Source organism: Gopherus evgoodei, chromosome 11 (genome assembly GCF_007399415.2).
Source record: "Gopherus evgoodei ecotype Sinaloan lineage chromosome 11, rGopEvg1_v1.p, whole genome shotgun sequence".
Classification (NCBI taxonomy): domain Eukaryota; kingdom Metazoa; phylum Chordata; order Testudines; family Testudinidae; genus Gopherus; species Gopherus evgoodei.
The window spans coordinates 40,625,615-40,641,582 of record NC_044332.1 but is presented as its reverse complement, the minus strand read 5'-3'; the positions used below and the strand labels follow the sequence as shown (position 1 = coordinate 40,641,582).

Here is a 15,968-nt window from a genome sequence, read left to right as displayed (position 1 = left end):
TTCCCCCATGTGTGCCCCAAGGGAAGGGAGAATTGTACAGCTCATCTCCTTGGCAACCAGGGCCTCAGCACTAGGGAGATACTTCGGGCAGCCTGGCTCACTAGTTATATGTTCTTCTACCTCCACTGCCTGACTTCAAACTGGAGTTCACCTCTGGCTCCTTGATCTATTGCCCAGTGCCATGGAACGGTGGCAGAAGCATGCACTGTTGTCTGATTAACAGCCTCTTCTGGAGAGAGAGTGAGGCTAATGCAGGCAAATCCAGGTAGGGCAGGCAGCCAGAAAATTAAAACATTGAGCCCCAGGCTGCAGCAAATGGTGAATTCCATGCCAAAAATGCTGAGTTCCATGGTATCTTGGGGAGGAATCCCAAAGTCCACAGCCCTAGCATCACAGAGCCCACAGGGAGCTGACTGAGAGGGGAACCTCTCTGAGTGATGTTTCAAATTCTCTGCTGACTCAGGAAGACATCACTGGATCAGTTTACAGTCAGTTCATATTTACAAGGTTCTCTCTGCAATATCAGGACTAAAAGCAATTTTAAAAAAATGAATGCAGGGATTTTGGGGCACAATTTGTTAGCAAGACCTTAACTTCATGAATGTGGAACTGAGGAATGCACAGGACCGTGAAGATCTCCCCTCACAGGTGTTAATACTTGTAGTCTTTTAAAATTCTCAGATGTGAGGTGCTACTATATGTACGTGCAAATATTAGAAACAGGTTGAAAGTGGCTGAGTTTTATAATTACAGCTTTTTTCTCCACAGATGTTCTGTACAGCAATGCAGGTTCATACGATACATTACATTTTATGTAAACAAATTCCATACTCTTCAGTGTTTATGGGTGAAGAGGAAAGGTCAGCTGAGTACTTCAGTGCAGATGTCAAATACATCTGAGCACAAAGATCCCTATTTTGATCAGACTATAATAGCAGAAGTAGTGATGCTAATAGAGTTGTTTTCATGCTCTTGAGCAAGGAAGAGGCAGAATTAATACAGTGCACAAGAACTACTTTCATTATATGAGGAAGGAAAACTATGTCAACCTTGTCTTCTCATTTTGATGGCCATGGTGCTCCTGCTTTTGATGCCTAAGAGCAACTGCTGTTACTTCTAAATTCTTAGTGTTGAACGTTATGCTCAGTGGCTAGTTGAATGGTGCACACTGGAGCTTTCCATGCAAAGATATTTAGAAGATGTAGCTCCTAGATAGAAGAAGACTATGTATTGCTATGGTAGAAGAGTTTTGAAAAGAAATCCTACAGCAAGTTGTAAGCCTGAAAAAAAATGGCCCTGAGGTCTATCAACCTCTTTGGATGGTATAAGAGGGACACAGGCAAAACTGAATAGTGAATGGGATTGATCTTGCCCTGGCCAACATACTTTAAGAAAAATAGAGATGAAACAAAAGCTTGCCAAATGTTGCATGAATGGTCTTCCACTCCTGCCCTCCCCTCGGGCAATTGTTTAAGAATATTTCATCCTTACATGAAGTGTTGCTTGTGTTGCACTAATTCTGGTTTTCTACAACTCACATCAGTTCACATTTTGGTCTTTATATGTTAGTGAATAAACTGTAATTTTCTAATTCCTCTCCACATCCATTACTTCCTCCTTGGCCTTTACTGTCGTCATATCCGAGATGGATCCTATAGGGCTTTTCCATCTCTAACTTACATTATTTTTTAATGTTATTTAAATTGTGTACTTCATGAGATAAAAATCCCAGCAGAATGGAGCCCGAGATCTTGTCCCATTACTAGCCATTTCTGCCAATAATTAGGAGAGCCTTAAAGAAGTTGGGAATATCTTACCTTGTTTCCCTTCAAAATCGAATGAAGTACTATCAAACATGCTTGTTAGCTTGGAAGGCAGATACTAGCTAACATATGGAAACTGTTCAAGCAACCATTTTATATCTGAGCTTTGTAACATTATTAACCACCGTTGACCTGATTCTCCACCCTGTTATGCTTGTTTTACAGCAGCATTACGCTACTTACTTCAGTTGTAGCAATGGTAAATCTTGGCCTGTGACGCACAAAGGTGTGACTATCCCAGCTTCTATACGAAAGCATTTAGCAGTGTGTTTAAGTACTTACGTTTCATATCGACAGAACCAACCAGGTACCCTGGATTTGAAACCAACAAATTCAGCTTTTCAGTATTTTAGGTGGCATTTTTTTAAGTGTAAAACTAATCCTTTGTTCTTTATAGTACTCCTGTTTGGTTTTAGAAATTGGATGGAAGTGATATGGATGAGCACAGCTTCCATCGTGGCCGATCTCAAATTAATAAGATAAAGACTTATTTGTAGGTCTAAGATAATGTTGATATATATAGTAATTTGACTTTCCTGATAACTCAGGCTGGTGATTGTAAAGGCTCTACTTGAGGTTCTGATTCTAATCTTTAAAGCTTTGAAAGCACAGCTACCTGAGGAGACCCTCTGTCTCTGCAAATAGCTAAGCAGAGGGAAATCATAGGCCTAGGCTGAAACATTTGGGGACTGGGGTAGAACATTCTTGAGGAAGGGCCCTTAGCTATAGAACTGTATGCCTCCCGAGAGCAGGTTCATCCCAAATTCCTCATCTTTTGGATGCAATGTAAAACTTTGCACAGGCCTTCCCTAAACAGATATTGTGATTATGGACATGTTAGAAATAGGTGGACTAAGTTTAATTAGCATTACATGGATTTGCTAGACTTGTAATTTTTTTAAAGGGCCACCGACTAGTAGTTCCCAAATATGACCTGCTCTATTTTCTTTAATCTCTGCAAAAATCTGTGTTTGCAAAAATATTTGTAAATCTGTGTGTGTAGAATCCAAACAAATGCCTCAGTGTGCATTTCCCAGATACGCTGCAGGGTTCAGACTGCTGCTTGGTGGTGTATGGAGTCTCATTTAGTTGGTAGCCCTGCCTCAATTTTTTAAGTTTTATTTAAAACAAATATTTAAAACAAATATTTATTATTTAAGTTTTATTTACAACAAATATGATTCTAGCAAGACAACTCGCTGGAATATAAACTGACCAAGTGCTCAGAGGCCACAGCGATGGTCAGAAAGCTGGAGCCTTATGATGACAATTGCACTGGCTACATGGTTCCCTGTTCTACAGCTGATAATTCCAGAGACGCCTGGCTACTTTTCGATTGTGGGCGAAGTTAGAAATTGTGGGCGGGGCTCAAGTGCACCTGGCCTCTCCCTCGAAAATGCCGGAGGAGCCTCTACTAACAGTGTGAATGTCTCATTGTGTTACAGGCCAAAGAGATTATCACCAGCCACACTGCGTTATAAATATTTATTGTGAAAGTGCCTAGTGTAACTGCTACAGCTTGGGGCTATAATGCGTTAGTGAGTGTTACATATTCCGAAACGCGGGGGGTTGGGAGGGTCTGATGTCTATTGGAAATGGGCTTTGTCTCTCTCGGTTTTTATCTTATTATTTTGTTTGGTGTCCCTAAAAGCCGCATAGCACATCAGAATGATTTCCGAGTCTGCCCCTACTTTGTTGGGCATGGAATAGGATCTTACTTCCATGGACACCCTGAAGTTTGGCATCACGGTAAGAAAGTCCATTGTGAAAGCTACGTGGGAATCTTACTGATGTGTTTTAAACGTAACCTAGCTGCAAAAACCGAGCCCCCTGCCCAGGGGTCATTGCAATCTCCCAGTCCTGAGCCAGCAGTAGCTCTCTTCCCTGTGAATACAGCCACCCTCCTTATTAGTTCCTTGACGAGATGGCTGCCGGAGTCCCAGGCTGGTGGGATTGGAAGGCACTGGGATTACTTGTTTGGGAGAAAAGTTACAATGAATAAAAAGAAAACCCCGCTGCATCAATATCCCAGCAGGGTCTCTGGCTGGTTTCTCTTCCCCCTTTCCAAACCGCTGACTGTTGCTGTTAAGCTTCATTACATCCCCCCAGTGCGGACAGCTGATGCAGCGGCGTGTACCTCTTCGGTGAGTTCTAGGCTGCGCGGCCCAGCCTGTAGCCACGTCCTCCTGTGCGCTGCCTTTGCAGCCCCGCTGGGCGCGCCCACTGGCCTGGCCGCGTCGCTGTCGGGCAGGTCCCTGCGCCCTTTGGAGTCAATGGACAATGGTTTTGCCGTTGAGTTCGCCAGGAGCAGAATCGGGCCCAGACTCTGCGCTTCCTCTGGGCTGGGGGCGAGTCAGTGATCAGCGCTGACTGCTCAGCCTCGGCCGTTCCCTCACACCTTCCTCCCGCTGGCAGCCTCTGGGCCGGCCTCACAGCGTGCCGGGCGGCCCTAGCGCCTCATGGCGAGAGATGCTTCGGGGCGCTGAGCCAGGCCAGGCTGAAGACACACAATGGTCTGCAAGGCCTTCAAATGTAGTTTGCAAACTATTTCAAAGGCCACTTTAAGCCTTCCAGAAAATCCCAGCGGAAGCTCAGCAGCTCAGTATCTCTGAATAGGAGTAAACCACTTCCCCCTCTGCCAGGCGTTCCTTGGCGATGGGGTGACCAGATGTCCGGATTTTATAGGGACAGTCCCGATTTTGGGGTCCTATTACCCCCTTCCCATCCTAATTGGTCACATCTGTCTGGTCATCCTACCTTGTGACATCCCACCTTGCAGCGAAGGCTCTCTTAGAAGGACACTCATAAGGTGTTACTTGCTGCATGTTTAGAAGAGATCTAAATAATATCCAAGATCACAGTAGACGGCAGACTGGAAAGCAGGGCCTGGGCCGTGCTCTCCCCTGAAGCAGACATTTGAAACACCATCCCTAGATGAGGACATATCCATTGCCAGAAATATTGGTCAATGTCTGGATTTTGTTTTGCAACAAAAAGCCTCCATGACAAGAATAAGAATCGGCTAAACTTTTCTGTTTGACAAAATGCAACTTTACCTGCAGGCTTTTCCCTTGTTATAGTCAGTTTTGTTCTTCGAGAACAACAGATAACTTGTTTAAAGCTGGAAAGACAAGCGATCAATAGGAATACAGTCCCTATTTCATTAGTTTTCTTCACGGATAGTGATAAGCTGATCGAAACTGAAAAGTTTATTGCAAAACAAACAAACGAATTAGTTAACTGATTAAATTTTAAAATTCTGTAATTTCCTTAGAAGTGAGCTGGAACTCAGAATAGTTTTCATCTATGCTTAAGAGAGTGATCTTGCAGATCTTATACCTGGTTTGCTTTGCTTTGAGTTTGGGAAGATTACTTTAAACGCTTTCCTTGGATGTTTGAAGAGAATTACCTTACATGGTACCTGCGGGACAAAAAAGGGATTTTTAAAAGCAAGTGTTGGTTACATTTACTTAAAAAACAAACAAAAAAACCCACCCACCATAAAAACATTTTTGTTTTCTTTTGTAGACAATGACAGTGATTTGTTAATGGCAGAAGGAATGGCGTTTACAATAGGTTAGTAACTGTTGTGAATGTTTTTCTTTTGCTTCCTTTTTCAAAACCACATCCCTGCCTTCCCTTCTTTGACTATCTACTCTTCCGATTTGGGGATTTCGGTTAGGCTTACTCCATGGGAAGCAGATTGAAAATATCCTTTACATTTTAATTTGTGAAATAATTCTTGGAAATAGTTGCCAAGTGATAAGATCTGGGAGAGGAAAATCCTCCACAAAATCTTATTAAATAACAGATTTGATCCATATTTTTGTAGTGGAGAGACTTAACCAGCACATTTGAGAGCTGCCTTTGCAGAAGTAGTCCAACCTAATTCTGTTAGCAAAGCAATGTTTTTAACACCAAGCTATCTGGTGACTATTATGTCATTTGCTTCATGACAGGAGCTGTTGTGTGGTTTTTGATGTATTACATCCTAGCTAACCAGTCAGAATCCTTTCCCTGGAAGGGTGAATGTGCTAAATACCAATCATAGAAAGCTTAAGGGGGGAAAAAAGCCCTCATCTCACTGTGTGCCTAAATGGCGCAGCAATTAGAGGGAAATAAGAAAATTGTTGTTTTGCTGATTTAATGAACATTTTGAGCCTGTTTTTAAAAATTCAAATATTTTAAAACTATCTGCTGTTTTTAAGAGTGGTTGGTGCTTTGGTTATTATCCACGGGATCTTAATTAAAGCTTGATTAAAATGCCCTTCTTTAGTCTTTCACGAAAAAAATAAATGAGTAACGTCATACCTCAGAGTTTCCTCTTTCTCCGCTTAGTTATGTTAGCGTAGCAATTCAATGTAAAACCTCTACCTTTGGGGATCCTTTCTTTTCAGAAACAGGATAACGATGTGTTGTGGCCAGTTCAGAAAAACGTTTTTTTTCCGCCTGTTACAGAGCCAATAATAATGGAAGGATCGCCTGAATTTAAGACCCTAGAGGATAAATGGACTGCAATTTCTGTAGACAATAAAAGGTGCCTGAATTTACTTCTTATATATTTTAAACTGTGGAATTGATCACAGACAGCCGGACGGAATGGGTGAGTTTCATAGGCTCTGCTAGCCACCTTTGCCCCCTAATAATTGCTAAATGTGTATTTCAGATCAGCCCAGTTTGAGCATACCATTGTAATTACCTCAGGAGGAGCAGAAATCCTTACAAAAGTGTTGGAAGAACCTTAAGGATGGATCAGGAAGTGGCCGAACTTACTGTGCTCCTGGAATGTCTATCAGCTGTACCAGCACAGATGAGGTTTCTGGAACTTTTACGGGGAATAGGTGCTGTGGCTCCTTAGAGGAAACGGAGTGGACAGCTTATAGGGCACAGTGTAAGGGACACATACTGCGGATTATTTAATAAAAAACCAGTTGATTTGTCTAAATCTTGAAGCTACCGTGCACACTCTAAAAGCAAGAGTTTGAGTTCTTAATTATGAAGGGCTGGAGGCAGGGAGCAGATACACAAAGCTATTACTCCTGCTTCCAGATGCTTACACTGGACAAACACGTATCGGATGATACTTAGTAAATGCAAATTAGAAGACAGAGTTTCCTAGTATAACTGAACTATAGCGAGCTATGGAACAATTTCCCTTCGTTGTGATTAGCACAGTGCTCTTTCCCAAGCTTGTGATCTACGCTAATAGGAAAACTAAATAAATACGTTCAAATACTTAATTTCCGAAATGTGGCGTTTGTGCTCTCAAAGCCAGAGATCGTATTCCTCCTGCGGGCCTGCCCACCAGCGGCCCTCTGCCCTCTTGGCTCAGGTATTTTGGTTTGTTTTTTTTTCCCTCCACACAAGAAAAAGTGATTACGGGTGAGCTAAAACGCGTCTTTCCCTTGTTAGATCAACCATCGCCCGGACTGTAGAATTAGCCAGCTTGCCCATGTTATGTTGAGCATTCGTTCTTCTAAAGATCTGAGCTGCAGTTAGGAGAAACTCATTCCGCATTTTCGAACGTTTAGCAAAAATGAAGAAGTGGGCTAGACTCCTAGTTACGTGACCCCAGCTTCCCCTCAGGTGATTGCTTATCTGGGGAAGTTTGGACTTTTAATAAGAACTGCAACTGTTCTGTTCCCATGAATATTGGTAATAGCTAATAATTAATCCAGCTGCACAACTTCAAGATGAATTGCTAAAATCTCAGGCCGGACCTGTCCTGAAGATTAGGGTTTTGATCTGCCATTAGGTGGCTGCTAATCACCCTGCCCGAATGTGTAAGTGTTTTGAATTTGGTGTTTAAATACACCGGGTGCTGCTGCTGCGCTTGCAGATCCCCAGCCCCGGCACTGCAATGTCAGAGCCAGAAAAGTGGCATTCAAAACTGCCAGAAGCCCAACGGCAACTCGGGTCAGTTTTTGTTGCTGACTTACTCTTCAGCAGCAGCACTTGTCTTCCCTTTGCGAACTGCTTCTGTTAGCCTTTTACCAGCCCGAGTGTATTGACTGAGGCGGGGGGGCGGGGGGGGAAGGTGTCAAGTTAACCGAATTCTACTAGATTTACTCCGCTGTCGTTTGTTTTTTTAAAAAGCTGTCAACTCTGGTCGTTTCTTACAGCGCTTTTGGCAAAGCACAATTCTTACTCCTGGAGCCTTGTAAAGGGGTCTTTTTAGGCATGCAACATGACATCTTAGGCACTGCATAGTCGTTCTTTAGTTTAATTTGGAAGACAGCTGGCCCTTAAAACCTGTACAATAAATGATGAATCAAACAACTTTACTAATACCCAGAAGTTAAATAGTTATTGATCCCAGGAAGACGTAAAATCCATAATACAGTGTGTTTGGGAAATAGATTTTGTTTCCTGAAGACGAAGTTTGGGCTACCAGTGCCTGTGTTTAGAAAAACGCTTTGCTATTTCGCCATGTTGAAAGGTTTAATCCCTACAAAAAGTAACGACAGTTTAGTAATGAAATCAAAATAATACACCCCCCCTCCAAAAAAACCCACTGAGTTCTGGGTGCATCAGGGATGTTGAATCAGCCTCAAATGTTAAAGTAGAAAGGTGGGACAATAAAATACCCCACCACTTCCCCGTTATATGTGTCCTTTCAATTATTATTCGATCAGTTTGGTCATCTCGTTTCTTATTCTTCACCAGCAGTTGGGTTGTAAATATGAAATCAGTCACTTCTATGGCCTGGACTATTCATCGAGAACGGTAATATTTCAGCCTCACACATGAGCTATTCAACAGCGACAGGCAACGGACTTTAGTTTGACAACAACACAATTAGCGATTTACAGAAATGTCCGGTGATAAAGGTGAGCAGTAACGTTCTGCATAGCTCTGTGGGTGATCGACACGAACGATACACTATAGGGAGATAGAGGGACCATTTCGAGGTGATCAAATGCTGAACCAAAGAGTGATTTCTCCCCTCAAAGTGTAATCGGATTGATAGCAATTAGTCCAGCATCTTGTTTTAGTCTCTGTTTACTCTGAGGTTTTCCCAAGTATAAATTTATTAGGACTGCAGGATTTTACCAACTGCTGTGGTAACAAGCTGTTTGCTTAGCAATTACACCAAGGTGGTAGTATTTAGGGTACATATTTATCATCCTAATTATAAAGGTGACTACTAAAGTAAAAACCTTTCGGCTGTATGGGAAACCAACTCGTTTTTAAAATACTTCACGCAAGTTATGTTTCAGGTAGACATTATGAATGAGGCTTAGAAGGATTTAATTATTTTTTCCGCGTTGATTTGCTAGCACCAAACTTTTTCCAGCTTGAGGATAGGCTTCACAATGCGTCTGGATACCATCACACAACTTTAGCTAGGGCTGTCCCGCTACTCCCCAGTGACTTTCCAAACAAGTAAATATTTGTGAGTCTGGATGGAAGAGCATCTCGCTAGTCTGTGTTCAGAACCACGCAAATAGACAGGCTCTCTGGGAACAGGTGTTATGTACAATTACAGTGGGCTTTTGTGTCCCATACTTCTAAAGGGGATAAAACCGAGCACAGTACTGATTGAGAATCATAACGGTCTTTTTGACTAAGAGAGGATTTAGACACATGCACACACACAAAACACCAAACCCAGTAGATAGGAGAAAAAGCTAAGCGTTTTCAGCCTGCGCTTTCCTCTCTTGTGGGACACGCAGCTATCAAAGCCCAATGTACACATTCTGAGCTAATTTATATAGAGCACGTTTAACAGAATGGGGCAGAGGAAGATCCCTTACACTACTGTGGATCCGGAATAAAGATAGTGAAGACAATTAAATTACTCCGAAAGTCCGCCGGCGTAACCGAGATCAGAATCTGATGCCCATGTACACAGAGTGGAGTCCACCCCTCCTATGTTCCAGATGTGAATACACTCATGCACGGCATTTATCTAGCAATGAACATCCTCAACTGCACACTCTTGTTGCTTAGTAGTTGACATATCTACAGCTGTCTGGAATAATTTACTCAGTCTGGCTAGCCAGTTCCCTTCAGTTTGACTACAGACATTACTTAACTATTGCTTATTCATCACACCTCTCCTAGATCTCTGACAACGGTCACCATCCCCTCTCTGTCTAAGACCCCAAACCCGCCTCGAATGATCACTTACATAGCCAGGGCTGAAAAGATGAGCACGGGGGAGAGAGCTGATTGCCAAAGGAGTCCATGTGGGGATAGACCATTGCCCCTTCTTCCCGCACCAATCCGCAGCTACTTTGTGAAAATGAACTTTACGCATCGCAACCAAAAAGGATATCAAACAGGCGCTAGGAAATGGGCAATTAAAACCGACAGAGCCACTAAAGCAAAAAAAGAGCAGAGAGGCTTTGGACTTGTCAGCTTGCACGCTCATTAGCTGGTTGCTTCAAAGATCACCAGTGCCTGAAGAGTTTACACTTCTAATAAACGCCGGCAAAGGTATCTGGTTGTATTTGGGGGGTTAGCTGAGTCCCAGCTACGCTTCCTGCCATATTTGTGCCCCCATCTGATACCCCGAGCGAGAAATATCGTGAGCAGCCGCAGGAGCTCAGGGAAGAGAAGCCTCCGCTAATATCTGTAACGACATCAGCAATGTGATTTGTTTTGAATGTTCATTTTTATTGGAGTGCTCCCTTTGCCAAAATGTGCTTGATGACATAGATCTGGTTCTGTGATAACTGCGCACCCTAGACAATCTAGGTGTAACCGAGAAAGTTCAGCTCAGGCCAGCTCAAATCCCAGGCTGTTTAATGCTGAAAGGCTGCATGTTGCTATTAGTGTTAAATATATGGCTAATTATGCGTATGAAAATTAAACATCAGTGTTATGCTAATGGGGCCGCCTTCAGCTGTGGATCAGAGCACTTGAGACTAGCATTTAATCAAATGAATCAGTAACTAATACATCTGCACGTGTGAACTTTCACAAGCTCGTTTTCCTGTTACAGCCACACACCACTAAATTATGAAAGAAATAATTATCAACACTTTCTAATTGTCTAACAAAGTAATTTGGGATTCAGCGCAGGCTTTCTGTGCAGGATCTCCAAAGTCCCACCTTGTCACCACGCAGGTACACGGAAGTTTTCATCCCAGGTTTCAATGCACAATTAGATACTTTAGGGAGGAAAAAAACTGAAAAGGTCCAGCTCAGGTGACAGCAAAAACCGAGCAATGATTTATGAGATGGTATAAATCAGTGTGGCGGATATTAGTGATATTTGTGTGTGGGCACAGAATGTAGGCATGCATGTGTGTAACACTGTGCCTATGGATATGCGACTATATGTGTGTATACATTCATATATACACACACACACACACAAACACCAACAGTATGCTAACTGCAGCTTAGATCACACAATTATCTATAGGTACTAGCTCCTTTATGCTGAAGCAGAAATCAGTGGGTGGCAAGAGGCCTTTAACAAGATCCATTGGATCTGGGCTTGCTGAGAGGAGACCACCTTTCCCAGTGCCTGTCACCCCGTGTGTTTCAGGAAGGACCGGGACTGTCCTGCCCCAGGAGCAGAGCAGCAGAGGTTGGTGTAATAACCCTCAGGGCCTCGTGCAGGGAAGGGGGAGGAGGGAGAGATCTGTAGGGAGTTGCTGTGTCTCCTGCGGTCCTTCCTTGCCTGGCTGCCTCCTTTGCTGTTTCTCTCCAGCTAAAGCAGACGAGGCGCTTCCGCGCTTGTTTACTAATAGGCTCTGGACGCAGCAATCACAGGGTGTCCGGGCTGGGGAGTGGGCTCGGGGGTCTCCCGGAGGACGTGAAGCCCCTTGGCTCGCAGGCTCATCGCCTGGAGTAACTTTGGGCCGCCCGCCCCTGGCTTGTAAGTCTCTCTCGTCGCCTTCATTGTGTTCTCCGGCGTTGCCTGTTCCAGATGATCACACACGGGGGACGGGGGACTCTCCGCTCACCAAGTCCGGCTCGTCTCACTCACTGGGGTCCGGGCGAGCCTCAAGCGCCTTTGACCAATCCAAAGCGATTATGCAAGACGGAGGACCAATCAGCTCCGCCAGCGCATGAATATTCATAGACTTGGCTGAGTCAAAGCTTTTAGGCGAGTTTGTGTAGATCCACGGCATCATGCTTAGACTTTTCAAAGAGACAAACTCCATTTTCTTATGAATGGAAAGTGAAAAGCCCTGTTCCGCTTAAATTGGGTTCTTTCCTGTCCTGAGAAACACAACAGACCCCAAAAAGGCACGCTGAAGAGAGAACACACACACAGACCAAGCGACAAGAAATGACCATGACTACCATGCCAGAGAGTCTTAATAGCCCTGTCTCAGGGAAGGCTGTCTTTATGGAGTTTGGGCCACCCAGCCAGCAAATGTCTCCTTCTCCCATGTCCCACGGACACTATTCCATGCACTGTTTACACTCAGCTGGCCACTCTCAGCCTGACACCTCGTACAGCACAGCTTCGTCCTTCTCCAGACCGCTGGGCTACCCCTATGTCAACTCGGTCAGCAGCCACTCGTCTAACCCCTACATCAGTTCAGTGCAATCCTACCCCAACAGCTCCAGCCTGACTCAGACCCGGTTAGAGGAGACAGGTAGGTGCACTTGGCTTTGGGGAGGGGGGAGGAGTGGGGGGAAGGGAAGGAGGGAGGGAAGCTGCTTGTATCAAAATATATCTATAAAAATAAAATAAAAATAATTAGTCAGAAAAGGCTGAGGCTCAGCGAGGATCAGTACACAGAGCACACAATGCCCGGCTGGAAAAAAATCAACCCAGATGTGCACGTATTAGTCTTCGTAATTATTTATTGCGTAGCGCTATAAACAATGTATGCAATTAAGGGTAATTAAACCTAAACTGCAGCCTGTAAAAATAGCAAACTTTCTCTGGGAAGGAGCCTGGACTGCCATAATCGCCTGGAGCCTTTGTTAGCTCGACTTGGTCTTCACTTTTCTTTTCTTCCTTCTCATTATTGTTATTATTGGTGCTGCTGCTGTTGTTACTCCTATTTATTGTGCATCGTTTGTGGTTGTAGGGGCCGACGCGGAGAAAAGCACGGTTGTAGAAGGAGGGGAAGTTCGCTTTAATGGGAAAGGGAAAAAAATCCGCAAGCCCCGGACTATTTATTCCAGTTTGCAGTTGCAGGCTTTGAACAGGAGATTCCAGCAAACTCAGTATTTGGCTCTGCCCGAGAGAGCCGAGCTCGCAGCCTCACTGGGACTCACCCAGACACAGGTACAGCAGCCGCTGCTCCGTCCTCCCCTTCTCACAGCCCGTCTCAGCGCTTTGCTTTTTCCTCTTCCCCCCTCTGTCTCCTTTGCACCGAGGGCCCTGCCCTGGACCGCGAGCCGCCTTAGTCCGGCTTGTGGAAAGCCTGTGCCCAGGTTCTGTCTGGGGGCTCTGGGGCCAGGCATGGCCGGATTGCTGGAACAATAGAGCTAATAGCTCAGCCTTCCACACCCCATCGCCCTCCTCTTCCTCCCCGCCAGCCTCCGGCCTGCCTTTATTTGTGTGTTCATTGCAAAGGCTTCGCCACGGCGTTTCTAAATTGATCCTCGAGGCATTTTTGAAACGGGAGACGAAGTTTCCCATAGCTGAGGGTAGGTTTTGCCAGCTGTGGGCGCCTGGCCGTGTGGGGTCGGTTCAGTGTTACCTCACTAGGCTAGTTTGGAGCAATAACAATGAAGCAAAGTTGCCTGCTCCGGGAGAAGAGATCGAACAAAACAAAATCCGGTTTCACCCTCACCGCTAGCAAAGGCAGGGGAAAGGAAACCCTGGAAATGAGCCTGCTTGGAATGAACACTCGCCCGGAGGAGACCGAGACCAGGAGACTCGAGTTCATTTCCAAAGGGGACGATTTGTGTATTGATTGTATTACTGTTCCAAGCCCATGTTTAAACTGTAGCTCCGGTGCAGGTTACTGCCACGTGCACCCATTTTCTGGGAGGGGAAAGGGGGAAATGGGCGCTGCTAACTCCTAAATCTTTGCTTTGACAGCAAAATGCCGTGAGAGTGTGAACAGATTTCCTGCTGAAAGGCAGTTTGATTGGAAATTTAAAAGCCTGATCCCGGCCGTCCTAGGCGAGTGTATTTCAGTCCTTTGGCCAGGTATTGGGGTGTATTGGTGTATTGGTATCAGTTGAGATTAGGAGTCAGGGCTAGCTAAGAACTTTCCATTATTCTGCCATAGAGGCGCTGGCAAGTCTCTGTGCGGAGCACATTGTCTCCAGACTTTTACACAAAGCCCGTCTCCCTCTGCCCTTCTCCCCATTCAGTAACATCTTTGTTGTGTTGCAGGTGAAGATCTGGTTCCAGAACAAGCGATCTAAATTCAAGAAGCTAATGAAGCAGGGAGGGGCAGCTTTGGAAAGCGGCGCTCTGGCGAATGGCAGGGCGCTCTCGGCCAGTTCGCCCCCAGGCCCCCCAGTGTGGAACACCACCTCGTCATCGGGTAAGACCTCCACGGGGACCCCGGGCACTTACATACCCAGCTACACATCGTGGTACCCTTCAGCCCACCAAGAAGCTATGCAGCAACCTCAGCTGATGTGATCACAAACCAGTTTCCCCATTTCAAGCACTATCGGTCCAGACAAATAAATAAATCCAATCAATAAACAGAGGAAAGAAAGAGAGGGGGGAAATAAAAAGAACGAACAACCGAGAAAAGAGTCTCTTGTCCATAGAGCCATTAACACTGCACCCTAGCGTGGTGCAGACAAGCACAGATGTGATGCGGGGCTGGTTCCCAACTGCTGACAGCTGACAGAGCAGCCATTAGATCAGCCGGAGAACAGCCTGGGAGCAGAGAGAAAAGCCGACCCTCAGCTTTGTGGGACAATCAGAAAAATATGTTTGTAGAGGAAAAAAGCTCTCCTCTGTCCTGTCTGTCTGTCTGTGTCTAGCTGATGAAATGTAGGTCATTTATTTACCACCCCCACTCCTCTTTAACAGCAATGCGAAAACAACCTGTACTATAGCCAGATATTTTTCTTTGCATTTTCCTGTACCCTTCACGACTCGTCTGTGTACATTTTGATTGTTGTTGTTAAAGGGAGAGATGGGGATTTAATTTATTGACTTAAATTACCACTGTAAGAGTGCTAGAAACACATGGACTATCTGGTTTGCAAAGGGCACTGTTTCGACGCACAGTTTACTTTAAACAAAATAAAACAAAAACAGCAAAAAGAAGGATGTGATTTTTAACGTGTACAATAACTTTTATACTTTGCTGGTGTGGAGAGGTTTGTTCCGAGTGGTCTGCATTTTTCACATCTCTAGTGTTATTTAACAAATAAAAGAAATACACATTATTTAATATGGAAGTGGAATCACGGCAGCTGTTCATCGCTTTAAGTAATGTAAAGAGACGGAAAGGAAGAAAATAGTTCCCTATACTCAGCAATTGGAAAGAGATGGGAGGGAAGAAGAGATGCCAATTGGCTCTAACGTGACACAATGCAGCTTTAAACGAAATCTTGAGGCTTTACCGCAGAATGCCAATCTGAAGTCTACATGCGCTACTGAAGTGCAGGATCTGATCGCTGTACATATTTTATTCTTTATTATTATTATTATTGTTCTGTAAACATGTTGCACAAATTTAGCCTTTTTTCCGTTCCGTTTTGTGTGGCTGTAAAACATGATGCTTTGTGACCTGAGATCTTGACATTTGACTTGTGAAGTTCGGAAGATGTGATAAACTGAGATCAGTTGTGTCTAGTGTTCTATATGTCAAAGTTTAGTTTTATATTGAGAATGTTAACTTATTGCTTTGTATTTGGGGAAAAACACAAATCTTTGTACATAAGTTATAAAGTTTCTTTGAGACAGTAAAATTATGGTTTGGAAAAAGAGACGCTGCATGTGTGCTGTTTATTGCCTGCGCATTTTCTCACGTGCAGTGTTTGTAGCAGACTTGAGCACTGGGGATGGGAAAACTGCAATCCGATCAGACATACACTATCAGCTGAGGTTTCACACTCTGTCCTCCGCAAGGGAAAATGCAAGCCTCTTTCCAGACTGGGAATTAGGCCTTGGCCAAGCGACCTGCGGTCTCTTCTATAAATCTGAGTGTCGTGGAGATCAATCCACGTGGGAGACTTTCCAGAGAGAGATAATTTTAACAGGACGAACAAATCAAGAGATCTCTTTGACAGATCTATATGGTT

At 44.4% G+C, this 15,968-nt stretch overlaps 2 protein-coding genes across 3 annotated transcripts in view; both read left to right on the top strand.

Annotated features, from left to right (window-relative positions):
- METAP1D (methionyl aminopeptidase type 1D, mitochondrial) overlaps positions 1-7,058 on the top strand; it is a 61,417-nt gene extending 54,359 nt beyond the window's left edge. For both annotated transcript variants that reach the window (XM_030581100.1, XM_030581102.1), the window contains exons 7-10: positions 3,475-3,572; positions 5,352-5,399; positions 6,282-6,360; positions 6,490-7,058. In XM_030581100.1, the coding sequence (XP_030436960.1) occupies positions 3,475-3,572; positions 5,352-5,399; positions 6,282-6,360; positions 6,490-6,568 (304 nt within the window). In that variant the 3' untranslated portion in view covers positions 6,569-7,058. The remainder of the gene's footprint in view (positions 1-3,474; positions 3,573-5,351; positions 5,400-6,281; positions 6,361-6,489) is intronic.
- A 4,040-nt stretch (positions 7,059-11,098) lies between these two features.
- On the top strand, positions 11,099-15,624 carry DLX1 (distal-less homeobox 1). The gene is made up of 3 exons (XM_030581104.1): positions 11,099-12,388; positions 12,830-13,029; positions 14,092-15,624. Exons 1-3 carry the CDS (start codon positions 12,076-12,078, stop codon positions 14,344-14,346), a joined length of 768 nt encoding a protein of 255 aa, XP_030436964.1. The 5' UTR covers positions 11,099-12,075; the 3' UTR covers positions 14,347-15,624.
- Positions 15,625-15,968: the final 344 nt, after the last annotated feature.